Raw genomic sequence first — 26,003 nt, 5'->3', positions numbered from 1 at the left:
TTAATTTCTTGGAACAATGGTAGAGGGGCTTCTTTTGACAACTCTTTTCAAAAACTCTTTGATTTCATCAGTATTTAAAACATAAATAATTGGATTCACCATGGGTGGGACAGCATATGATAGAGATATAGTTATAATCCTAACATTGGGGCGAAGACTGTAAGTTAATGCAGCAATGTATATTGCTATAATAGGGAGAAAGAAAACTGCCACAACTATTAAATGTGAAACACAGGTCTTAAGTGCTTTCAGACGTCCTTCCCATGATGTGATTCTAAACAGGGCAAGAAGAATACAAATGTAAGACAGTACTATGAAGACTAATGGTGAATGGAGAAATAGTGCCGTATTCAGTTTGGCCATAATGGAATTAGCTGAGTTGTCATTGCAGGCCATTCTGTACATAGGCCCATGATCACAGAAACAGCTATTAATGACAATAGTTTTACAGTAAGACAGCCTGGTGATCAAAGCCACAGTTATGGTGAGAATTAAAACATCGATAGTCCACATTCCCGTTATCATCGTAGACATGGTCTTGTTAGTTAGCATAGTGTGGTATCTCAAGGGCATGCATATCGCAACAAACCTATCATATGCCATCACGACAAGGGTGAGAGACTGTAAAGTACTAAAAAAATACACAAAAAACATATTGGACAAACAGGCTTCATATGAGATGTATTGTGAGTTGAATAGAAAGGTCTTAATAAGGTTAGGAATAAGTGCATTGCTCTCACCAAAGTCAGCTATAGCTAAGTTCAAAACACAAATATACTTTGGGATGCGCAGACTGCGTTCAGTGACTATTATGAAAATAACCACAGAGTTACCACAAACAGAAACGATATAGACAAAGAACAGGAAGATAAAGTAGTAGTTGATATGAGGAATGTCAGAAAAGCCATTGATGGAAAAGTACTGAGGACGCACAACGGATGTATTTTGCGTGATGGTGTGGATCATAGGGGTCATTGCGGCGTACAGGGCAGGTCTTCAGGTTTTGTCTGCTGTAGGTCTGGTACCTATAATTGTAAAATACAAATTATGACGTCCATTATTATTGTTAGTGGTTTCACACATACCATACATTAGGATAGGCCTACAATAAATAACACATTTTCCCAAATATCCTCCCCTTCACACTTTCTCAATTTATCATGATTGTTATAGTTTTGCAGTAGGCTATTTCTGTGTCTGAGAAACCTTATCTCTACTGACATTATAACTACCGACATTATCAAAGTAAAGCTTGTTATATTGATACAAACTCACCAACAGATGGTGTCAGAGGAAAATGAACAGCCTATTCACAGGTGAAACTGGAGTTGTGTTGGCTTTCCACTTGACTTCTAAGTTTATTCCATCCCTTTGTCCTGCTGGGAATCTCAGTTCAGCTGAGACAAACAATATAACACACACCCTCTTATGTCTTGATGCTTTTCTGAAGAACAATGGAAAATGATGCAATGATTTTGAAGCAAATTACAAGATTATGTTTCCATCAGGCCCCCACAGGTGGTGCTGACGGCCAACCCGAAAAAGTGTGTGATCGGGCGGAGGGAGATCCCTACCAGTCACAAGCTAGTGCAGCGTTTTTGGGGTTTTGCACATTTTTACAGACGGTTCATCAGTGGAGACGGTTCATCAGTGGAGCCAAGAACATTAAGCCCAATGCCCTGTCTCGTCTGTTTGACCCTGACTCAGACCCAAGGTCTCCCACTAACATCCTGCCCTCCTCCTATGTGGTGGGGGCTGTTACATGGGGCATTGAGGAAGAGGTCAGACAGGCGAGTGTTAACGCCCAAGTACCGGACGGCTGTCCCCTGAACCGGTTGTTTGTTCCTGTCTCCCATCGCTCGCAGGTCATCCATTGGGCTCACAACTCCCTTCTCTCCTGTCACCCTGGTATACGGCGGACACTCTTTTTTTTTTTCTCTCTTTTCTGCCTTTTTGAACTGCCTAGCTGTGTACCAAACCTTTTTGAAAGTAAAGACTATTCTATTGGATTTAAGTTTTTGTCTCAGAGTTGTGCATTTGAGTCCTTTGCCTGAGTACTCCTGCCATCACAATTTTAGCAATAGGCAAGTTACGTTAACAAGGTTAAAAAACTCAATCTGTTGAAATATATCTGTAGAAGTAATTTAAATCAATGGTTAGAGTGTAGATTAACTGAAACAATAGATAGCAATGCCAATTTATAGCAAAATGCAGATATGTGGTCTTCCCAAAATCTAGTCATGAGGGGGTCATTTGAAATCTGCATTGACCTGGTGGCCACAAAGTAAGGTAAAGCTTTCAAGTCTTTCAAGAAGTTATAAATTCAAATCCCAAGTGAGGACACATACAGTGAATACAGTGAATTTAAATGCAAAATGTAATCCTGATTGTGAAATGTAATCCTGATTGTGAAAAACAGGGGGAAAACTAGAACAGATCAAACTTTCTTTTTTGTGCCTAAGTATCCATTTGGTTAGGAAGTTCATGCAACATCAATATTATACTTTAAACCTTGTATTCATGTAAAGTGAGGGGTTGCAAGTGATGTGTATGGCTGGTTGGTTCACCTTTGCTTCCTCATTGGATAAAGACACATGGCGGGATTCTTAAAGAGCTGAAGGCCACACCACCTCCCAAGTACACCAGATGACACTTCATTTTAGAAGGATTCTGTGACATGGTTGTTACATCTGGCACTGCTGCGTCAGTGCAATGTGTTTGACGGCAACGTGCGTTTCACGTGACCGTACCTGTTTTCTGTTAGTTGCATTTTGGTTAATAAACGGAGAGCATGCTCCTAAGTTAGCTCTGGCTTCAGTCTCCGTTATTCAAACGTAACATTGGCGACGAGAGATGGCTGATTGCTCCCTACCACCACCCTCCCCCTTCCTAGCCCTACCGGGAGAACCACCGGTGCCGTGGCCTCGCTGGATTTCCTCGTTCGAAACTTATATTCTAGCTGCCGGCTTAGAAGATGTTTCGGCAGTGAGGAAACGTGCACTCTTGCTGCACTGCCTAGGAGCGGAGGGACAGCGCGTGTTTGGAACTCTCGGCAATGCAACAACTTACACAAATGCCGTGGAGCTACTAAAAGCACATTTCGCAGCTCCACAAAGTGCTCTGCTCCGTCGCGTCATATTCCGACGGAGGCACCAACGGTCGGGTGAGTCAGTGACGCAGTTCGTGGCTGATTTACGAGGTTTAGCTAGCTTGTGCAAGTTCGGGGCCTTACAGGACGAAATGATACGGGACCACCTGATACTGCACACGAACTGTGACAAAATAAGGGCAAGACTCCTACTGGAAAATGATGATTTAACATTAGCAGCAGCTCTACACCTTGCAGTTCAGGTTGAATCTGCTCTGGAATGTGCAGCTAGTTTATCCACCTCTTCCAACTCTCTAGCACTGGCCAAGGCAGCGGGCCCACTCGAGTCACGGGTGCCCCTCCTCCACGTGAGTGCAGACAGCAGCAGAACATATTACTAGCCTCTCAGTCACGTGACCGCCCACACCAGCCATGTGGGAATTAGATAGATAGATAGATAGATAGAAACTTTATTTATCCCAGGGGGAAATTCAGGTTCCAAGTAGCATACAGACATAGGGGTATCACACATAACATACACATACAACATACAACATTAGCAGTATTTTATACAGGCGAGGTGCAGTTGTAAATGTCTTTGCAGTAGGTGAGGTGCAAAAAGGTAAGGTGCAATTATAGCATTAAATACTAAAAACTAAATACGGGCTACATAAATATGGACTATTTTTAAAGTGCATTTAGTCCAGGCTGGTGGAGGGAGGTAGGGGCTGTGTATGAGACCTAGCATAGCTAGTAAACATTGTAGATAATGAGGTGAAACAGTGACATGATGGTGATGTGATACAGAGGGTGGAGGTTATGCAAAGAAGTCCATCTCTTTGCCCTTGATTGACCTATTGTAGAGTTGTATGGCTTTGGGGACAAATGATTTAGTCAGTCTGTCAGTTTTGCTTGTCAGTGCTCGTAGCCTCCAGCTGATCAAGCTCTTCTGCTGCACAATTCAAGAGCTCAGATCTGTCCTGCCCGTGGTAAAACCTGCTCCAACTGCGGGAAACTCAACCACTTTCACAAAGTCTGTAGGTCTGCCCCAGCTAGAGCCTCCCAGCCACCTACCACAATCATCCACAATGTTAGCTCAGGACGAGCGCCATTTAAAACATGCTCGTTGATGGTTGGTGATGTTACTCTACCGCTCCTCCTAGACACTGGAGCCACGATGTCCCTCCTGAACTTGGCGACTTACACACAGTTTTTCTCCCACGAGCCACTGGGGCAGCCCACCACCACCCTGCGTAGCTATGCCAACTCGAAGATTGACATCGTGGGCTCCCTTCAGCTGCCTGTGAAATACGGAGAGAAGACACTGCCACTCTTCAGGTTCAATATCGCACGCCACGGGACCAACCTCCTAGGCCTCGACCTTTTCAACAGCCTCGGTTTCACTCTGCTAGACACCGCTGGCTCAGAGATTCACACTGTTGCCATCCCCTGGCAGCAACAGTGGCCCATGCTGTTCAGCGGTGTGGGCTGCCTCAATGTTTTCGCCCACCAGCCCTTGTTAGACCCGCAGGTGACGCCTGTCATCCAGCCCCTCCGCCGCTCTCCTCTGGCCCTCCGCGATGACATCTCCTCTGAGCTACAGAGCATGCTCGATGGCGACATCATCGAGCAGGTGAATGCATCGCCCTGGATCTCCAACATTGTGGTGGCAAAGAAGAAGTCTGGGGGGCTGCGACTCTGCGTGGATCTAAGAGCGGTAAACAAGGCCATCATCCCAGACAAATACCCTTTGCCAACGACAGAGGAGCTCACCGCCCAGTTCCACGGGTCCACCACTTTCTCCAAACTAGACCTCCGCCAGGGTTACCTCCAAGTGCCACTACACCCTGAGAGCCGCAACTTCACCGCGTTTATCACCCACAAAGGGGTCTTCCGTTACAAACGCATGGCTTTTGGTCTAAGCTCTGCCCCCAGCTGCTTCCAAAAGATAATGGCCTCCATCTTCGCTGGGATCCCGGGTGTGGCCATCTACCTGGACGATATCGTGGTTCACGGGGCCACTGTCGAGAGCCACAACGAGCGCCTCCACAGCGTGTTCAGTGCACTGGCCAAGCACCACCTCACACTCAACGGCGAGAAGTGTGTCTTCGCTGCCCCAGCCATTGGGTTTGTGGGGTTCCGTCTCTCGGCTGATGGCATATACCCACTCCACTCGAACACAGACGCCATCCACCGTGTCCCGGAGCCCACCTCAGCCACTCAGTTGGCCTCCTTCCTGGGCATGACAGCGTTCTACCTACGTTTCCTGCCACAGTACTCGGCCACGACTGCGCCACTGCGACAGCTGCTGAAACAAGGTGAGCCCTGGCTCTGGACGTCTGCCTGCTCGGACGCTGTGCGCCTCCTGAAGTCCCAGCTCACCACACCACCGGTCCTGGCGCACTTCGACCCAGCCAGCCCCACCCTCGTCACATGTGACGCCTCCGCCATGGCCATCGGTGCTGTGATGTCCCAGCTGCAAGGGGGTGTGGAGAGGCCGATCGCCTTCGCCTCACGGGCTCTCAGCCCCACGGAACAGAGGTACTCGGTGGGGGAGCGGGAAGCCCTAGCGTGCCTCTGGGCATGTGAGCGCTGGCACATGTACCTCTACGGACGCGCATTCACACTGAGGACGGACCATCAGGCCCTCACCACCCTCCTAGCCACGTCTGGCACCGGCCACAAACCACTCCGTCTCCATCGTTGGGCCGACCGCCTGCAGCAGTACAACTTCCGCCTGCATTTCACGCCGGGTCGGGACAACGTGGTGGCAGAGCTGCTGTCACGTGCAATCCCCAACCCACCCCCAGATCCATCTTTGGCCCCCGGTCAGGACCAGGCCGAGCACGACCTCATCCAGCTCCTCCACACGCCCCTCCAGGAGACAGTGTCACTGAGGGAGATCCAGGACGCCTCAGCTGACGATCCCACCCTCTCTACACTCTCGACCTACATCAGACAGGGCTGGCCGGCGAGGGTACCAGATGAGATGCTCCCCTACTCCAGGGTCAGGGATGAACTGTCATGTTGGAACGACACCTGCATCGCTCGCGGGCTCTGCACTGTGGTCCCGAGTGCCCTTCGGGCGCGTGTCCTTGCTATGGCGCACGAGGGCCACTTGGGCATAGTCAAGCTCAAACAGCGGTGTCGCGACGTGGTGTGGTGGCCAGGCATCGATAGGGAAATCGAGACCCTGGTCAAGGACTGCACTGCTTGCCTTCTTAGTGGTAAGACCAGGGCCCCAGCCCCACCCCCGCCCATGCAACCGCTGGACTGGCCGTCCCAACCCTGGGAGCACCTACAACTTGACATTGCGGCGAGCTGCATGGAGTACCGCATCACCAGAGGTTCCTCATCGTTGTCTACGACCTCCACTCTAAGTGGCCAGAGGTAGCGCCTGTGGGCTCGGTCACAGCCAAGGTGTTGGTTGACATTCTCGACTCTCTGTTCGCGCGTTGGGGCCTGCCCAAGAGGATCACGACCGACAATGGTCCCCAGATGGTCTCCCACGAACTGTCCTCTTATCTGGAGGGGAAAGGAATACGCCACATTCGCACAGCATTCTACAACCCGGCTGCGAATGGGGGGGTGGAACGGCTGAACCAGTCATTGAAAAATGGCATCAGGGCCCATCTGGCACAAGGGTGCACACTCACCACCAGCCTCCTCCAAACGCTGCTGCATTACCGGGCCACCCGACACGCCACCACAGGAGTCTCCCCAGCCTCCCTTATGCTGGGGCGGGAGCTTCAGCTGCCTCTGGATAGGCTCCGCCCTACAGCAGCTTGGGCCCCAGCCCACCCGGTTCGAGCCGCCGTCGACACACGCCAGCGTCGGATGAAGGACCGTTTCGACAGGGCCCGACGTGCTAAGCCACCTGCCATCGCTGTCTTGGACTGGGTCAGGATTCGTCGACCTCATCGGGACAACAAGCTCCAGTCGTTTTGGTCGGACCCGGTCCAGGTCAGCCAACAGCTTGGCCCGGCTACATTCAGGCTCACCGACGGCACACGCTGGCATGCTAACCGCCTGGGCAAGGTACACGCCCCCCCGAGCCCAGACCTGGTGGTGCCCGCTGCTAGAGTTCTGCCGGCTGCATGGTTAGAGGCTGCACCAATCCCAGCTCCTCCGGCCCAGCCCGACGGGCCAGTGGTTGTTGCTGCACCTGAACCCCGCCCAGCTCGGGCACGTGGCAGGCCCGAGCACCTGCGTGACTTTGTGACTGAGTATCACTCCTAGTTCTGTGAGGGGGGGGGAATTGTTACATCTGGCACTGCTGCGTCAGTGCAATGTGTTTGACGGCAACGTGCGTTTCACGTGACCGTACCTGTTTTCTGTTAGTTGCATTTTGGTTAATAAACGGAGAGCATGCTCCTAAGTTAGCTCTGGCTTCAGTCTCCGTTATTCAAACGTAACAATGGTGCTGTGCAAATCTTCCTGATCATGACACCATGTATTCCATGTGAACACTGCTTTTGAGTACAGTCAGAAGGGTCAGAGAAGCTCTAATAAACAGCGACTGTATGGGAAGCTCTGTTTAAGCTCACAGTACAGTTCACAAGGGGTCAGTTTTTGGCTTTAAACCAAAGCCAAAATGATATAAAATTCATAAGTAGATATGTTTGTAAAGGATGTGACCAATAGTGTCTTTGTAAAAGTTAGAGAGGTTTGAAAGTATATGACCCTCAAGGGACAACACCCTTTCTTTCAACAACATACAGGAAATTAGGTCTAGGAGGATTCAAGGCTAATTAGTGTCTCTCTCAAAAACTACATTCCCATGTGTCTGATTACTGAGGTGTGTACAGTGCTGTATGTGTTCCTGTTTTGCTTTTATGATCTTAAAAAAAATAAAACTGCATAAGGCCCCAATTCAATCAATTGCAGATAAGGGTTAATCGCAGTGCGGGTTCACTCAGAATGTGTACATTGGTCTTTAAGGAGAAGTGGAGTTTTGCATCAACAACAATGTTGGAACAGATTGTGGGGTATTGTCCCCCAGGTCAGCTTGGTGACTTGAGATGGATGTCCTTCTCAGCTTCTTCCCTGAGGATGGCACACCGCTCACACTACTGGGTGACTTCAACATCCAGTCAGAGGAGTTTCACTCGTCTGGCCTTCTTAACCTTCTCTCCTCGTTCAACCTTACCCTTTCCCACTCTCCTCCGACTCGTAAGGTGGGCAATCAGCTCGACCTTGTTTTCACAAGATCCTCCCATACCTCCAACCTTACTGTTACCCCTCTTCCAGTTTCTGACCATCATTTTGTATCCTTCTCCCTTCCCCTTAAATCCACCCCCTCCCAGTCAGACTCTATCCATACTGTATCCACTCACCTCCGCACCCTTCACTGGTTCCTGGGAGCAGCTCGCATCAGATTCAAGACCCTGGTGCTCGCCTACCGGGCGGTAAAGGGAACAGCCCTTCCCTACTTGCAAGCAATGGTCAGCCCCCAAACCCCTGCCCGATCACTCCGTTCTTCCACCTCGGCTGGCCGCCTGGCACCGCCGCCTCTACGAGGATGCAGCGGTCACACTGTTCAGTTACGGCTTTTCACTGTCTTGGCACCCCGGTGGTAGAACGAGCTTTCCACTGCTGTCAGGACTGCAGTCACAACCTATCTTCCACCGTAGACTGAAGATCCATCTCTTCAGACTACATCATGACTGTCCATCCTAAAGAGCTCATTACCCCCCACTACCCCTCTGTACTTTAGATAAATGTACTCGCTTTGGATAAAAGCGTCTGCAAAATGAAAAAAAAACAATGTGTCAGTTTAAACACAGTTATTACAAGGTAGCAAGGTTAATTCTGGATGAACTTGCAGTAATGTTTGTTTCACATCTTGAAGATTTTACTCTTGTTGTTTTGTCATGGATCTGGAAGCTTAAACAACATATTTTTCTATGCTTAAAACATGTTGTACTCTCTGAATGGTGAACCCAATCTGAAAAAGAACACCATTGAATTAAAGCTAAGAATCTCTTCTTTGACCCCACAGTAATTGTGTGATTTAAAATCCAAACTGTTGGAGTGTAGAACTAAAAGAAGACTAAATGTTTCCTTTTTCCAATACTTATGGAGGGCACTGTGAATTGGTAACGATCAAGGAATGGGATCACATTATTAATAACAATCAGTCAAGAGGGGCACTGTTTTGGTCTAAACAAAGCACTTTCTAAAGTCTGGTGTAGAGGTTGAGCACTAGACTTTACGTCTTCACCTATTTTAGGTTTGGTTTGTTTACAAGGATACACATATTTTTCTAAAATGTTAACATTGACTAGCAAGCAATCTTGTCTTCAGAAACTGAAAGCTATATTCTATGTTGCCAAAGAAAATTGGGGTTATTGGGATATTGAGCTGACAAAGAAAGATCATACTCATATGTATTTGCTTTGGCCTGGCATTTAAAGCTCATAGAACACACATTGTCGCAAGGGATATTATTTGCCTTATCAAATGACTAATGCAGGAGCCCCTAGGGTCTACTAAATTACTGCTGCCTGTTGTTCTTATGGGATTTATTAGTGATTGATTGAAATCAAAGAAACATACTGGGAGTTAAACTTTGCTGTCTTGGGGATTACATAACAATTTGTCACATTTTGTAAGCGCCAGGCTGTGTGAAGTAGTGATTTCAATACTATCTACTAACGGTCATAATCGTTTCCAGTGAAGGCAAAAGTGTGTGTGTGTGTGTGTGTGTGTGTGTGTGTGTGTGTGTGTGTGTGTGTGTGTGTGTGTCTTATCAGCATGTCATCAGAGCCATGACGTCTGGTCTGTCACGTGAATAGCTTGGAGATGATGGTTCACGATAAGTAGTCACCATAATTGCCAGTCACTGTAGGAGAGGGTGTGCAAAGCTAGTCTGGTAAGTACAGGACAATCTAGTTTTGGAACATTCATTTTACAGGTCATACCAGTCACTGGGAATTTACCACCTAATTTTGATTATGAGATTGATCTTATGACTGCATCTCTTTCTCAAGAAGTTGTTAAGACAAGAGAGTAAACAGATGATTTCATCTTGAATCTGGCTCTACATCTACAATACAAGTTGTTTCTACCTGAGTAAAATAGATTAATATTGCTAATAACATTGCCCCTTTAAGGGAGTTAGTGAGTTAGTGGCAAATGAAAAATGCTTGAATGTTCTCCTTTACATTCAATGCACCAGTTTTACGATGTAGCCTCCAGTATATTGTGTGCCCAAATTCAGTATGGTAGTTAGTGCTGCCATCAACCCCTATGGTCCATGCTTTAATTTATCTATCTAATTTCCACACAATATGAGAAAAAGAAGACACTCATGATAATATGTCACATTTTCCCCCAGGCTGCCTTTTCACACTGTTTCTCCATCTCATCTGCTTCCCGTTTCTAATCTATCCTCATAGAAGATGAATGAAATATAACAGTCTGATTCCACCCAATTGTTCTTCCCTTCACAACGTTGGGCCTTTTTTTTCTTTTACAGGTCAATGGAGACAAAGAACCAAACAGGATATACAGTGAGAGAATTCATCATTACAGGATTGGATGATGTGCAGCACCCGAGGGTGGTGGGAGGAGCCATTCTGTTCATCCTCCTCCTCATTCTGTTTGGAAGTTTCACCAACATTTCTGTCATCGCATTTAACAAGCCACTGCATACACCCATGTACTTCTTCATTTGCACACTGGCAATAGTAGACATTATCTATGCCAGCAGTGCGAGTGTTACTATGCTTAATGTCCTACTGGGTGAGGAGAGAAGAGTCCCCTATGGAGCTTGCATTTTACAGCACTTCCTATTTCATTTAGGAAGTGCTATGGAGCCCTTAACTATTGCTCTGATGGCTTATGACCGTCTCATTGCCATTTCATACCCTCTTAGATATCAGGCTATCCTAACTAAAACACATGTATTTTTACTCGTAGTGGCAACTTGGGCAATAGGCAGCTCATGTTCTGGTCTATGGACTGGGTATGTCAACAATATCCCCTACTGTGCCTCAAATAAACTCCCATACAGCTTTTGTGAATTTGCTGCCCTAGTAAGAACAGCATGTGTGAATCCTAATTATTATTTCAACATAGCCTCTAATATGTTAACTTGTATATTATGGATTAACTTCAGCCTGATCGTCATCTCATACATGAAGATTGTGTATGAAGTGGTGAAAATGTCCTCATCCAAAGACAGGAGGAAAACATTTAACACCTGTGTCTCTCACATGGTTGTGGTGGCTAGTTTCTTTATCCCTAAAGTGCTGCTCATAATGGTCACAAAAATGGGTTTGGTTCTTACCCTCTCTCACAGGAACGGCCTGATCATTGGCTCTACTCTGGGACCCTCACTTGTGAACCCATATATCTATTGTCTCAAAACCAACGAGATCAGGGGAAAGCTGAAAGGATTTTTCAAGAGTTTTGCATTTGGCCAAAAAATGTAACCAAAGCCATTTCTGGTTGACTCCGCCCTTTTCCTCTTAGAATCTGTGTGTGACACAATCATTCAATATAAATTGCTCTCTACTTCAATTTAAACACTTTTTAGCATTAATGATGGCTAAACTGGTTGTTATTATTATGTGTAAAACACACAATAAAAAGTATCTCATCTGTATATCCCATTATTTCATCATTACCTTGAAAGCATTTATCAAGGTTTCCTTTCTCACTCAATGACTCAAGGTATTTTCAAATGTTTTTCTTAGCCTCATACAAGTCATACAAGCTGGCGCCTGATCTGTCTCTTAAAGGGCAATTTTCATTGAAACGATCACATTAATTATAACCATGCCAGTGTCAATATATGTTCTGTAGTCAAGAGAAGAGGTCATAAGGAAATTACTCCCTGTGATGTTAAAATCATAAAGTTATTTTCAGAAACTAAAATGAGTTTCCAAACATGTGGAATGTGCTTGTGGCTGTAGTTTTTGAAAGTCAATGAATTCAGTCCATTGCTGAGAGAACCGTCCTTAGCCAACTAGCTGATGATACAACTCTTTTCTTAAAAGAGAATGCACAGACTTCTCTACTTTGAATGATACATTTAAAATATATTCAGAGATGTATTCAGAGATTCCTTCGAAACATCTACCTCCATTAGGAATTCCATTCCCTCTTACATCTTTAAGAGGGAATGGATAGGAGGGCTAAATGTTTTATTATTTTGTAATTACAAGGTACATACAATCCCTATCAAACTCTCCAATTTCCATAAACAAATGTTATTAAGCTGGTCCCTGTTTTACTTTTCACCACATAAATAGGAATATCAAATACAAACATAAGTCTATTTTCTTTGAAGAGTGGTTGAATTGGTATTACTCTGGTCAGTCAGCTTCTCAATCCTGATGGTCAATTGCTATCATATTCAGAATTCCTCTTGGAATTATTATCCTTATTCCACCTAGAGAATGTGCAATATTGTTTGATGCAAAACCAAGTGACATTAGAAGTATCTTAATTAATATCTTAATTATCGCAATTTGCACCCAAGGGCACGGTTTCCTTATTTAGTGTACTGTACTTGGAATTTCTCAACCAATTTCCAGCAATAGAGCTATCAGAAAAGACTTAAGAACAGCTCCCTCTGTTGTTGTTTTTTGGAACAACATTTTCAATTCTATTGATTTGGGAGAAGTATGGATTTTATTTAATGCCTTTTTAGTAACAAATAAAGTCAAGGAAGTAAAGTCATTCATGAATGTTATCCGACTAGAAAACCCCCTCAAAATTCAAGAACGGTATTGACCCCTCATGCACCTGCTGCAGAGGATGAAACTATTATTCATCTGTCTATCCTGTGATTGCTCAGTGTTTGGGTGGAGGTCTTCTCTGGCCATGCTCTGATCTGATTGGTTGGCTCCTCTGTTCCCCAGCTGCTGATTGGCCTGTCAGAATACGTCAATTTAATCTCTCTGTGTGCCCGGCAACCACCTAAACCACCACCACCACCACCAGTCAGTACCAGAGCACCCAGACCCAGTCGGACCTGGATAATACCCAGCCCTAAACCACCAGAACTACTACTACTAGGCCTATTTTGTTTTACACTGCTTAGACGAATAGGCCTGAGCTGAGCTGTTCGAACTGTTCTGATCTAGTTACGTATCCACCATAGTTGCTGTAACTGTGCTGGAAAGGACAGTGTGAAAAAAAGAAAATATCAGAGTCAGTCAGCACAGTACGGTTCAGGTCGGCCCTGTAGCGTATACAAGCCCCATAGACCCAGACTGCACCGAACCCGGTCAGTATCCCACTCAGAACCAGTTAGACCTCAAGTCCTAACCAGTGAGGTAGAGGAGGGTAAACGCTGCTTGCTTGCGCACCTTTTTCCTTTGGTGAATAGCAAGTACCCACCTTTTTAAAGGAAATGTGTGGCTTTTCCCACTATGTCCCTGCCTAACACTGTACCTTTCTCCAGAGATCCTAGTCTTCCTCACACACTGTGGCCCCAGGTCAGGCCTGTATTAGAGTCATGGAGGAGGAGGAGCAGGAGGAGGAGGGAGTGAATGACTGCCCTGTCACCCTTATCATACAGCCTCAGCACATTAATGTGGACTTGTTTGTTACTTAGTATTTAGTATATTTTTCTCAGTATCTTTATTCTTATCTGTCTATAGTATTCATATAGACTTCCTGTTTACAATCCTGCTTATGTTGTATGTTGTATGTTGTATGTGTATGTTATGTGTGATGTCTCTATGTCTTAAGCTACTTGAAACCTGAATTTCCCCTAGGGATAAATAAAGTTTCTATCTATCTATCTTTCTATCTATCTATCTAAGATTATGTTTCCATCAGGCCCCCACAGGCGGTGCTGACGGCCAACCCGAAAAAGTGTGTGATCGGGCGGAGGGAGATCCGGTATCTGGGGTACCACTTGGGTCGAGGAGAGGCGCGGCTGCAGGTTGAAAAGAGGCCATCGCCGCCTCCCCGTGGCCCAAGACTAAGAAGGAGGTGAGGGCATTCCTGGGGCTGGCTGGCTATTACCGGCAGTTCGTGCCGGGGTTCTCAGAGATGGCCAGTCCCTTGACGGACCTCACCCGGAAGGGTGCCCCGGATCCGGTCCAATGGTCGGGCCAGTGCCAGGGGTCGTTCGAGGCTCTTAAGGGCGCTCTTTGTGGAGAAATGGTCCTGTATGCGCCTGATTTTAACCTCCCTTTCTCCCTACAGACGGACGCGTCAGATAGAGGCCTGGGAGCAGTGCTGACCCAGCGGGTGGAGGGGGCTGACCGGCCGGTGCTGTACCTGAGCCGCAAACTGTCGGAGAGGGAGGGCCAGTACAGCACGGTGGAGAAGGAGTGCCTCGCCATCAAGTGGGCGGTCGGCGCCCTCCGCTACTACCTGCTGGGTCGCGCTTTCACCCTCTATTCCGACCATGCTCCCCTCCAGTGGCTCCACCGCATGAAGGATGTGAACGCGAGGATCACCCGGTGGTATCTCGCGTTGCAGCCCTTCAACTTTTCGGTCGTGCACAGACCGGGGGCGCAGATGGTCGTGGCAGACTTCCTCTTCTGTGCAGGGGGGGGGAGTAGGCTGTCAGCCGTCGTGTCCCCGGCCTGTGTCGGGCGGTGGGGGTATGTGGGGGGACATGCAGCGTTCGGCCTGGCAATGTACCTTGTGATGCCTTTTGGACCAATGCCCCAGCTGTGTTCCGGGCTCTGCTGAATGATGTTCTCCGACATGCTTAATCAGTTTGTCTTCATCTATCTGGATGATATCCTCATCTTCTCCCCTGACGAGGAAACCCATCTCCATCCACCAAGTTCTCCAGCGCCTCTCGATAACCAACTCTTTGTGAAAGCGGAAGTGTGAGTTCCATGCCTCCACTATTGTTTCCTGGGTTTCATCATCTCGGAGGGCAACATTCAAATGGACCCTGCCAAGGTCAGTGCTGTTGCTGAGTGGCCCACACCTACCAGTCACAAGCTAGTGCAGCGTTTTTGGGGTTTTGCAAGTTTTTACAGACGGTTCATCAGTGGAGACGGTTCATCAGTGGAGCCAAGAACATTAAGCCCAATGCCCTGTCTCGTCTGTTTGACCCTGACTCAGACCCAAGGTCTCCCACTAACATCCTGCCCTCCTCCTATGTGGTAATCCTGATTGTGAAAAACAGGGGGAAAACTAGAACAGATCAAACTTTCATTTTTGTGCCTAAGTATCCATTTGGTTAGGAAGTTCATGCAACATCAATATTATACTTTAAACCTTGTATTCATGTAAAGTGAGGGGTTGCAAGTGATGTGTATGGCTGGTTGGTTCACCTTTGCTTCCTCATTGGATAAAGACACGTGGCGGGATTCTTAAAGAGCTGAAGGCCACACCACCTCCCAAGTACACCAGATGACACTTCATCTTAGAAGGATTCTGTGACATGGTGCTGTGCAAATCTTCCTGATCATGACACCATGTATTCCATGTGAACACTGCTTTTGAGTACAGTCAGAAGGGTCAGAGAAGCTCTAATAAACAGCGACTGTATGGGAAGCTCTGTTTAAGCTCACAGTACAGTTCACAAGGGGCCAGTTTTTGGCTTTAAACCAAAGCCAAAATGATATAAAATTCATAAGTAGATATGTTTGTAAAGGATGTGACCAATAGTGTCTTTGTAAAAGTTAGAGAGGTTTGAAAGTATATGACCCTCAAGGGACAACACCCTTTCTTTCAACAACATACAGGAAATTAGGTCTAGGAGGATTCAAGGCTAATTAGTGTCTCTCTCAAAAACTACATTCCCATGTGTCTGATTACTGAGGTGTGTACAGTGCTGTATGTGTTCCTGTTTTGCTTTTATGATCTTAAAAAAAATAAAACTGCATAAGGCCCCAATTCAATCAATTGCAGATAAGGGTTAATCGCAGTGCGGGTTCACTCAGAATGTGTACATTGGTCTTTAAGGAGAAGTGGAGTTTTGCATCAACAACAATGTTGGAACAGATTGTGGGGTATTGTCCCCCAGGTCAGCTTGGTGACTTGAGATGGATGTCCTTCTCAGCTTCTTCCCTGAGGATGGCACACCACTCACACTACTGGGTGACTTCAACATCCAGTCAGAGGAGTTTCACTCGTCTGGCCTTCTTAACCTTCTCTCCTCGTTCAACCTTACCCTTTCCCACTCTCCTCCGACTCGTAAGGTGGGCAATCAGCTCGACCTTGTTTTCACAAGATCCTCCCATACCTCCAACCTTACTGTTACCCCTCTTCCAGTTTCTGACCATCATTTTGTATCCTTCTCTCTTCCCCTTAAATCCACCCCCTCCCAGTCAGACTCTATCCATACTGTATCCACTCACCTCCGCACCCTTCACTGGCTCCTGGGAGCAGCTCGCATCAGATTCAAGACCCTGGTGCTCGCCTACCGGGCGGTAAAGGGAACAGCCCTTCCCTACTTGCAAGCAATGGTCAGCCCCCAAACCCCTGCCCGATCACTCCGTTCTTCCACCTCGGCTGGCCGCCTGGCACCGCCGCCTCTACGAGGATGCAGCGGTCACACTGTTCAGTTACGGCTTTTCACTGTCTTGGCACCCCGGTGGTAGAACAAGCTTTCCACTGCTGTCAGGACTGCAGTCACAACCTTGGTTTGTTTACAAGGATACACATATTTTTCTAAAATGTTAACATTGACTAGCAAGCAATCTTGTCTTCAGAAACTGAAAGCTATATTCTATGTTGTCAAAGAAAATTGGGGTTATTGGGATATTGAGCTGACAAAGAAAGATCGTACTCATATGTATTTGCTTTGGCCTGGCATTTAAAGCTCATAGAACACACATTGTCGCAAGGGATATTATTTGCCTTATCAAATGACTAATGCAGGAGCCCCTAGGGTCTACTAAATTACTGCTGCCTGTTGTTCTTATGGGATTTATTAGTGATTGATTGAAATCAAAGAAACATACTGGGAGTTAAACTTTGCTGTCTTGGGGATTACATAACAATTTGTCACATTTTGTAAGCGCCAGGCTGTGTGAAGTAGTGATTTCAATACTAATAAATGACCTTGTTCCTATCTACTAACGGTCATAATCGTTTCCAGTGAAGGCAAAAGTGTGTGTGTGTGTGTGTGTGTGTGTGTGTGTGTGTGTGTGTGTGTGTGTGTGTGTGTGTGTGTGTGTGTGTGTGTGTGTCTTATCAGCATGTCATCAGAGCCATGACGTCTGGTCTGTCACGTGAGTAGCTTGGAGATGATGGTTCACGATAAGTAGTCACCATAATTGCCAGTCACTGTAGGAGAGGGTGTGCAAAGCTAGTCTGGTAAGTACAGGACAATCTAGTTTTGGAACATTCATTTTACAGGTCATACCAGTCACTGGGAATTTACCACCTAATTTTGATTATGAGATTGATCTTATGACTGCATCTCTTTCTCAAGAAGTTGTTAAGACAAGAGAGTAAACAGATGATTTCATCTTGAATCTGGCTCTACATCTACAATACAAGTTGTTTCTACCTGAGTAAAATAGATTAATATTGCTAATAACATTGCCCCTTTAAGGGAGTTAGTGAGTTAGTGGCAAATGAAAAATGTCTGAATGTTCTCCTTTACATTCAATTTTACGATGTAGCCTCCAGTATATTGTGTGCCCAAATTCAGTATGGTAGTTAGTGCTGCCATCAACCCCTATGGTCCATGCTTTAATTTATCTATCTAATTTCCACACAATATGAGAAAAAGAAGACACTCATGATAATATGTCACATTTTCCCCCAGGCTGCCTCTTCACACTGTTTCTCCATCTCATCTGCTTCCCGTTTCTAATCTATCCTCATAGAAGATGAATGAAATATAACAGTCTGATTCCACCCAATTGTTCTTCCCTTCACAACGTTGGGGCTTTTTTTCTTTTACAGGTCAATGGAGACAGAGAACCAAACAGGATATACAGTGAGAGAATTCATCATTACAGGATTGGATGATGTGCAGCACCCGAGGGTGGTGGGAGGAGCCATTCTGTTCATCCTCCTCCTCATTCTGTTTGGAAGTTTCACCAACATTTCTGTCATCGCATTTAACAAGCCACTGCATACACCCATGTACTTCTTCATTTGCACACTGGCAATAGTAGACATTATCTATGCCAGCAGTGCGAGTGTTACTATGCTTAATGTCCTACTGGGTGAGGAGAGAAGAGTCCCCTATGGAGCTTGCATGTTACAGCACTTCCTATTTCATTTAGGAAGTGCTATGGAGCCCTTAACTATTGCTCTGATGGCTTATGACCGTCTCATTGCCATTTCATACCCTCTTAGATATCAGGCTATCCTAACTAAAACACATGTATTTTTACTCGTAGTGGCAACTTGGGCAATAGGCAGCTCATGTTCTGGTCTAGGGACTGGGTATGTCAACAATATCCCCTACTGTGCCTCAAATAAACTCCCATACAGCTTTTGTGAATTTGCTGCCCTAATAAGAACAACATGTGTGAATCCTAGTTATTATTTCAACATAGCCTCTACTATGTTAACTAGTATATTATGGATTAACTTCAGCCTGATCGTCATCTCATACATGAAGATTGTGTATGAAGTGGTGAAAATGTCCTCATCCAAAGACAGGAGGAAAACATTTAACACCTGTGTCTCTCACATGGTTGTGGTGGCTAGCTTCTTTATCCCTAAAGTGCTGCTCATAATGGTCACAAAAATGGGTTTGGTTCTTACCCTCTCTCACAGGAACGGCCTGATCATTGGCTCTACTCTGGGACCCTCACTTGTGAACCCATATATCTATTGTCTCAAAACCAACGAGATCAGGGGAAAGCTGAAAGGATTTTTCAAGAGTTTTGCATTTGGCCAAAAAATGTAACCAAAGCCATTTCTGGTTGACTCCGCCCTTTTCCTCTTAGAATCTGTGTGTTACACAATCATTCAATATAAATTGCTCTCTACTTCAATTTAAACACTTTTTAGTGTTTAATGATGGCTAAACTGGTTGTTAGTATTATCTGTAAAACACAATAAAAAGTAGCTCATCTGTATATCCCATTATTTCATCATTACCTTGAAAGCATTTATCAAGGTTTCCTTTCTCACTCAATGACTCAAGGTATTTTCAAATGTTTTTCTTAGCCTCATACAAGTCATACAAGCTGGCGCCTGATCTGCCTCTTAAAGGGCAATTTTCATTGAAACGATCACATTAATTATAACCATGCCAGTGTCAATATATGTTCTGTAGTCAAGAGAAGAGGTCATAAGGAAATTACTCCCTGTGATGTTAAAATCATAAAGTTATTTTCAGAAACTAAAATGAGTTTCCAAACATGTGGAATGTGCTTGTGGCTGTAGTTTTTGAAAGTCAATGAATTCAGTCCATTGCTGAGGGAACCATCCTTAGCCAACTAGCTGATGATACAACTCTTTTCTTAAAAGAGAATGCACAGACTTCTCTACTTTGAATGATACATTTAAAATATATTCAGAGATGTATTCAGAGATTCCTTTGAAACATCTACCTCCATTAGGAATTCCATTCCCTCTTACATCTTTAAGAGGGAATGGATAGGAGGGCTAAATGTTTTATTATTTTGTAATTACAAGGTACATACAATCCCTATCAAACTCTCCAATTTCCATAAACAAATGTTATTAAGCTGGTCCCTGTTTTACTTTTCACCACATAAATAGGAATATCAAATACAAACATAAGTCTATTTTCTTTGAAGAGTGGTTGAATTGGTATTACTCTGGTCAGTCAGCTTCTCAATCCTGATGGTCAATTGCTATCATATTCAGAATTCCTCTTGGAATTATTATCCTTATTCCACCTAGAGAATGTGCAATATTGTTTGATGCAAAACCAAGTGACATTAGAAGTATCTTAATTAATATCTTAATTATCGCAATTTGCACCCAAGGGCACGGTTTCCTTATTTAGTGTACTGTACTTGGAATTTCTCAACCAATTTCCAGCAATAGAGCTATCAGAAAAGACTTAAGAACAGCTCCCTCTGTTGTTGTTTTTTGGAACAACATTTTCAATTCTATTGATTTGGGAGAAGTATGGATTTTATTTAATGCCTTTTTAGTAACAAATAAAGTCAAGGAAGTAAAGTCATTCATGAATGTTATCCGACTAGAAAACCCCCTCAAAATTCAAGAACGGTATTGACCCCTCATGCACCTGCTGCAGAGGATGAAACTATTATTCATCTGTCTATCCTGTGATTGCTCAGTGTTTGGGTCAAATGTTAATAACTTCATAAAGACGAACATTTGTAGAAACATCGTGCTACGTATAAGGTTTATTGAAACCCAAACAAAGATATCACAGCGAAAATCGGAGGGAGACAAACATAGTCTACATTGCAATCAATGACGAGGGGACCGCTCTCTGGAGTCCCGTCAAATGTGCGTGGCCATTTTAGGCGTGTCATCTCCGTGGTTATCTATTGGCTCCATTGCAGCCGGGTTAGTTTTCATTGGCCACCCAACACGGAAGTGTCTGTCAGCTGGTCAGTGTTTTGACGCTAATCCGTTAGGTCGAAGCTGTCCTGTACTGGTAAATCGTCGGTGTCCAGTAGCATGCAAAATATGCTGAGCCTCATCTCCAACGCTTTAGGCACTGCCAGCAAGAATGTGGTGAGTGTGACTGCGAGAAAGTTCGCTTTTCGTGGCATGTCGGTGACTTTGCAGTCTATCTCGGTGATGATGGTTTGCAAGTGGTGACGTTGATCCAGATACGAGCGCTGACCTCGTAGCCAGTTAGCTAACGCAATATTAGGCCCGACATGGTCATTCACAATCTCAACGTCGTCAGATCGATTTTGTGTCCTTGCTCGGTGGCTGTCGTGTTTATAGATGTATCGTTAGCATAATGACATGCTTAAGTTGGCTATACAGAATATTGATTTAATTCTGACCTGCATGTGTTTGCCACACGATGGCGCTGTCATGTTGTTGCGAAATTGTCTAACAAATGGTGCTGGTTGATGCTATCAAGTAGTGGCCTAATCCCTCTGCTCGGCTGTCTGCCGGGGTCAACACAGCTTTCTAATGCTCTTTTGGGAGCTACAGCGCACCTGCGTATTCTGTGACCAGGGTGAACTTGACATACAACGCATCACTGTTTACAAAGTTACTGAATGGCTTTTTTGTGCCTGGAGCCCTAAATGGTAGTGCTGGATTATTAATAGCCTACCGGTATATGCTTCTCTACCCCTACATTTCTCTCTCTTGCCATGTCTCCTCTCTCTCTCCTTGGCTGTCCCTTAGCGGGCCCAAACAGTGTCAGAGGTAAGCAGCTCATGTAGCTAGTTTGCTCTGTGTAGGCCTTTTTGTTTGAGTTTCCGATGCTGGATGTTGTATTTTATTGTGTCTTCATTGTTGTTGTAGACTGGAGTGCGGTTTAAAACGGAGTGATATTCTAGTTTCATCTGCTTGTGGCACAGAGCGCACCAATGTGCCCATTCTCTCTTGGCGTTCCAGAGTTCCATATGAGTTCTTACCTCTGTTGGTCAAACTTAGAATAGAGTTCTTGAGTTGAGTAGGGGTGGAGGTCTTCTCTGGCCATGCTCTGATCTGATTGGTTGGCTCCTCTGTTCCCCAGCTGCTGATTGGCCTGTCAGAATACGTCAATTTAATCTCTCTGTGTGCCCGGCAACCACCTAAACCACCACCACCACCAGTCAGTACCAGAGCACCCAGACCCAGTCGATCTGGATAATACCCAGCCCTAAACCACCAGAACTACTACTACTAGGCCTATTTTGTTTTACACTGCTTAGACGAATAGGCCTGAGCTGAGCTGTTCGAACTGTTCTGATCTAGTTACGTATCCACCATAGTTGCTGTAACTGTGCTGGAAAGGACAGTGTGAAAAAAAGAAAATATCAGAGTCAGTCAGCACAGTACGGTTCAGGTCGGCCCTGTAGCGTATACAAGCCCCATAGACCCAGACTGCACCGAACCCGGTCAGTATCCCACTCAGAACCAGTTAGACCTCAAGTCCTAACCAGTGAGGTAGAGGAGAGTAAACGCTGCTTGCTTGCGCACCTTTTTCCTTTGGTGAATAGCAAGTACCCACCTTTTTAAAGGAAATGTGTGGCTTTTCCCACTATGTCCCTGCCTAACACTGTACCCTTCTCCAGAGATCCTAGTCTTCCTCACACACTGTGGCCCCAGGTCAGGCCTGTATTAGAGTCATGATGGAGGAGGAGGAGGAGGAGGAGGAGGAGGAGGAGGAGGAGGAGGGAGTGAATGGGATGTGGTGTGGTTTTGTACTCTCATAGTGTGTATTGGTATTATAAATCTTTAGTGTGTCTGCGTATGTGTCTCCCTACCACCCTCCCTCCCTCTCTCCCTCACTCCCTCCCTCTCTAATGTCTGGTCTTGTCTCTCCCCAGGGAGCCAGAGTGGTGGTGTCCACACGCTCCTACGCTGACTTCACCCCGCAGGCCAGCTTTGACATCAAAGTGAGTCCCCACAGCTCACACACTTCACACTCACTTTTACCCACACACTCTCTTGTCAAACATTCACTCACCACCCACACACTCTAAACCACACACACACACACGTTCTCAGGCGTGTGGCATTCAGGCGTTCTCATGGATGTGATCTCTGATTGGTTGTTTGAACTGTCCACCTTCCCTCCCCTCCCCTCCTGTCCAATAGAAGTGTGATCTGCATGGTTTGGAGGCGGGCCCACCGGTGCAGGCGGAGTTGACGCGTGAACAGGGCCTGGGTTACTACAGGACCATGCAGACCATGAGACGAATGGAGCTGAAGGCTGACCAGCTCTACAAGCAGAAGATCATCAGGGGCTTCTGCCACCTGTACGACGGACAGGTGGGAATACACACACACAGGACCAACATACACATTGATTCACATACATATGCCCAATCCCCAAATCATCCCCTAACACCTACCCCTAGGTACTGTGTACACACACACACACACACACACACACTGGCACACGCCCAATCCCAAGTCAACACCTAGCACCTACTCCTAGGTACTGTACACATACACACACACACCTATGCACACACACACACACATGCAAGGATACACACACTCACACAATGGGATGCACACTGCACACAGGAAATCACACAGACACACATTAGTGGGCCGCGGGGGTGATTTCTTTTTTACATTTAAAAAATGTTGACATTTAAAAAATAATTCTACCTATGGCACGTTGATAGTAGTAGCGCAATGCCCCTTATCTTTGGTGAGTGTAGGCAGGCTGTGGTGTGTGTGTCGTGCTGGCTATGTACATGCATTCTGTCTACCACCGAGAGCCTTCGTGTTACATTGATGTTTAGTGAAATGGCGAATTGGCAGGAGACAAATATGCCGTTGACCTTTAGTCAAAGTGTCGAGAGGCAGTTTAGCAGCATCTCTGCTGTAGGGATCTTTCTGTCTTTTCAGCTCATGAGGGGTGGAAACCAGCGCACAGTTCTCTGCAAGCAATTGTTGCAAATGTTACAAAAGAAGGGACAATTTATCAGCTACAGTTGCAGTGACCGACATTGTTAACGGGCTGTGCTGTATGGTCAAAACCTTTCTATCACGACAGGGAGTCGTCATCATCAGAAGGGCCGGGCGGTAGAGAGGCCGTGAAATTTCGCTGGAGAGCAGGAATCAGAGTGAACGCTCACGAGACACACTTTGAGACCCGATTAGGGAGCCGGGGAAATATTATAAAGAGGAGTTTGTTTGAAGTTAACAACGGGCTGTTTGATTATAAATAGCATGACGCTTCGTCATGGAAAAGCGGATTTGCTTGCAAGAGGAGAGAGAGCAAGTGATGGAAGTACAGGCATGAAGGTGGGCCTAAAGAGTAGAAAAAGGATGTATGGTTAGGGTTACAGACGGACACATTTCCCTGGGAGATGACTCTCGTACTGCTATGGCAGTATGTTTGGGGTCATTGTCTTACTGTATGATGAAGCAACATCCAATGAATTTGGAGGCATTTGCTTGTACTCGAGCAGACAAGATGTTTCTGTACACTTCAGAATACATTCTGCTGCTTCCGTCAGCAGTTACATCATCAATTAACTAAAACACCCCACAATCTTGGGCCGAGTCAGTCCTACCTCCTGGAGAGTGTTCCTGATTTGTGGAACAGTTGTTTTGTGGTTTTTCTTAATGATGGTGAGCATTGTTCAGTCATCCACTGTAGAAGTCTTCCTTGGCTTACCAATGCTTATCAAGGAGTCGAAACTAGACATTTTAAGCTCTCTTATGCCTGTGTAAATTATGTGACAAATAAAAAGTGTTGTAATTACTAAATGGTGCAACCAATCTGTGCACAAATACACTCAAAATAAGAGAGCGAGTCTACAGACGTTTGTCTCCCACATTATCATGACTTTTGATATTTTCAAGTGGGCCGCGACTCAGAGAAAAAAAAGGTTGGCAACCGCCGCACTAGATCTTTCTTGAATAGACACACACACACACACACACACACACACACATACATACACACATACACACACTCTCCTAACCCGTCATGCGCCTGTTCTTGTCTTCCAGGAGGCGTGTGCTGTGGGCATTGAGGCGGGCATCAACCGCTCGGACCACCTGATCACAGCCTACCGTGCCCACGGGTACACCTACACACGGGGCATCGCCGTGAAGGAGATCATGGCCGAGCTCACGGGTGAGACACACTGATAACCATTTTACTGCAGAAAAACGATATAACAAGTGACACACTCTCTTTACCACTGTGTTTTTTTTTTGTGTCTCTCTCTCAGGTCGAAGAGGGGGCGTGGCTAAGGGTAAGGGAGGTTCTATGCACATGTACGCAAAGCACTTCTACGGAGGGAACGGCATTGTGGGGGCTCAGGTAACACTCTCTCTCTCACACACACACACACACACACACTCTACTAAGACAACCCCTTAAACTGACGACCAACTCACCTTGATTTTGGTGTGTGTGTGTGTGTGTGTGTGTGTGTGTGTGTGTGTGTGTGTGTGTGTGTGTGTGTGTGTGTGTGTGTGTGTGTGTGTGTGTGTGTGTGTGTGTGTGTGTGTGTGTGTGTGTGTGTGTGTGTGTGTGTGTGTGTGTGTGTGTGTGTCCAGGTCCCATTGGGAGCCGGCATTGCCCTGGCCTGTCAGTACCAGGGTAACAACCAGGTGTGTGTGACGCTGTACGGGGACGGGGCAGCCAATCAGGTAAGACCTTACTGACAACCGAAGCGAGGAGAGAGGACGCAAGGAATCAAACACTTTTGACATTGTATATCCAATCATTTCCATCCACACATTTCCTATTTGCCAGGGCCAGATCTTTGAGTCGTTCAACATGGCCGCCCTGTGGAAGCTTCCATGCATCTTCATCTGTGAGAACAACAAGTATGGGATGGGGACGTCCGTGGAGAGGGCCTCAGCCAGCACCGATTACTACAAGAGAGGGGACTACATACCAGGACTCAGGGTGAGAGAGAGACACACGGGACACATACACATACAAACACACACGCAGGTCCGTCCAACACACACACACACACACACACACAGGTCTGTACAATACACACACACACTCCCACACTCCCCAAGTTAACTCCTAGCACCGAACCCCCTAGGTACTGTACTTGATCTGAGGGGGATTGTGTAGCTGTAAGTCCTGTGGGCATGGTGAAGGGCATGGTGAAGGGCATGGTGAAGGGCATATCGGAGGGGATATGGTGGAGCTCCTACCGTACTGCTCATACCTCCAGTACTGTGCTGTGTACAATCCTTTCAGATCCAGGGGAGCAGGGGCAGGTTTCATTGGGACAGTCTTGTGAGTACATTGACCCCCCCCCCCCCAGGTGACCTTTAACCTTTGCCCCCTCTTGTAGGTGGACGGCATGGATTTGCTGTGTGTGAGGGAGGCCACCAAGTTCGCGGCAGACCACTGCAGAGCCGGGAAGGTGAGTTCTGAACACTGTCACAAGTAGAGATTTTC

General features: G+C 46.1%; 4 protein-coding genes across 4 annotated transcripts in view; 3 read left to right on the top strand and 1 right to left on the bottom strand.

Annotated features, from left to right (window-relative positions):
• Nucleotides 1–975, bottom strand: LOC310816122 (olfactory receptor 52E8-like; the record flags this gene model as incomplete). The annotated part of the gene is made up of 1 exon (XM_083686127.1): nt 1–975. One exon carries the CDS (start codon nt 973–975, stop codon nt 1–3), a length of 975 nt encoding a protein of 324 aa, XP_083542253.1.
• A 9,597-nt stretch (nt 976–10,572) lies between these two features.
• LOC310816018 (olfactory receptor 6N2-like) lies at nt 10,573–11,526 on the top strand (the record flags this gene model as incomplete). Its single annotated transcript, XM_083686017.1, has 1 exon — nt 10,573–11,526. One exon carries the CDS (start codon nt 10,573–10,575, stop codon nt 11,524–11,526), a length of 954 nt encoding a protein of 317 aa, XP_083542143.1.
• Nucleotides 11,527–17,939: 6,413 nt separating this feature from the next.
• On the top strand, nt 17,940–18,893 carry LOC310815934 (olfactory receptor 6N2-like; the record flags this gene model as incomplete). Its single annotated transcript, XM_083685894.1, has 2 exons — nt 17,940–18,424; nt 18,557–18,893. 2 exons carry the CDS (start codon nt 17,940–17,942, stop codon nt 18,891–18,893), a joined length of 822 nt encoding a protein of 273 aa, XP_083542020.1.
• A 1,646-nt stretch (nt 18,894–20,539) lies between these two features.
• Nucleotides 20,540–26,003, top strand: part of pdha1b (pyruvate dehydrogenase E1 subunit alpha 1b) — a gene marked incomplete at its 3' end in the record, with an annotated part of 11,361 nt that continues 5,897 nt past the window's right edge. Inside the window, exons 1-8 of the mRNA XM_083685781.1 lie at nt 20,540–20,668; nt 22,432–22,500; nt 22,703–22,876; nt 24,581–24,707; nt 24,805–24,896; nt 25,136–25,228; nt 25,335–25,490; nt 25,897–25,968. Coding sequence (XP_083541907.1) covers nt 20,612–20,668; nt 22,432–22,500; nt 22,703–22,876; nt 24,581–24,707; nt 24,805–24,896; nt 25,136–25,228; nt 25,335–25,490; nt 25,897–25,968 — 840 coding nt within the window. The 5' untranslated portion in view covers nt 20,540–20,611. The remainder of the gene's footprint in view (nt 20,669–22,431; nt 22,501–22,702; nt 22,877–24,580; nt 24,708–24,804; nt 24,897–25,135; nt 25,229–25,334; nt 25,491–25,896; nt 25,969–26,003) is intronic.

The sequence above is a fragment of the Argentina silus genome, assembly GCF_951799395.1.
Source record: "Argentina silus genome assembly, chromosome: 1".
NCBI classification, from domain to species: domain Eukaryota; kingdom Metazoa; phylum Chordata; class Actinopteri; order Argentiniformes; family Argentinidae; genus Argentina; species Argentina silus.
This window is presented reverse-complemented; position numbering and strand designations above follow the sequence as displayed.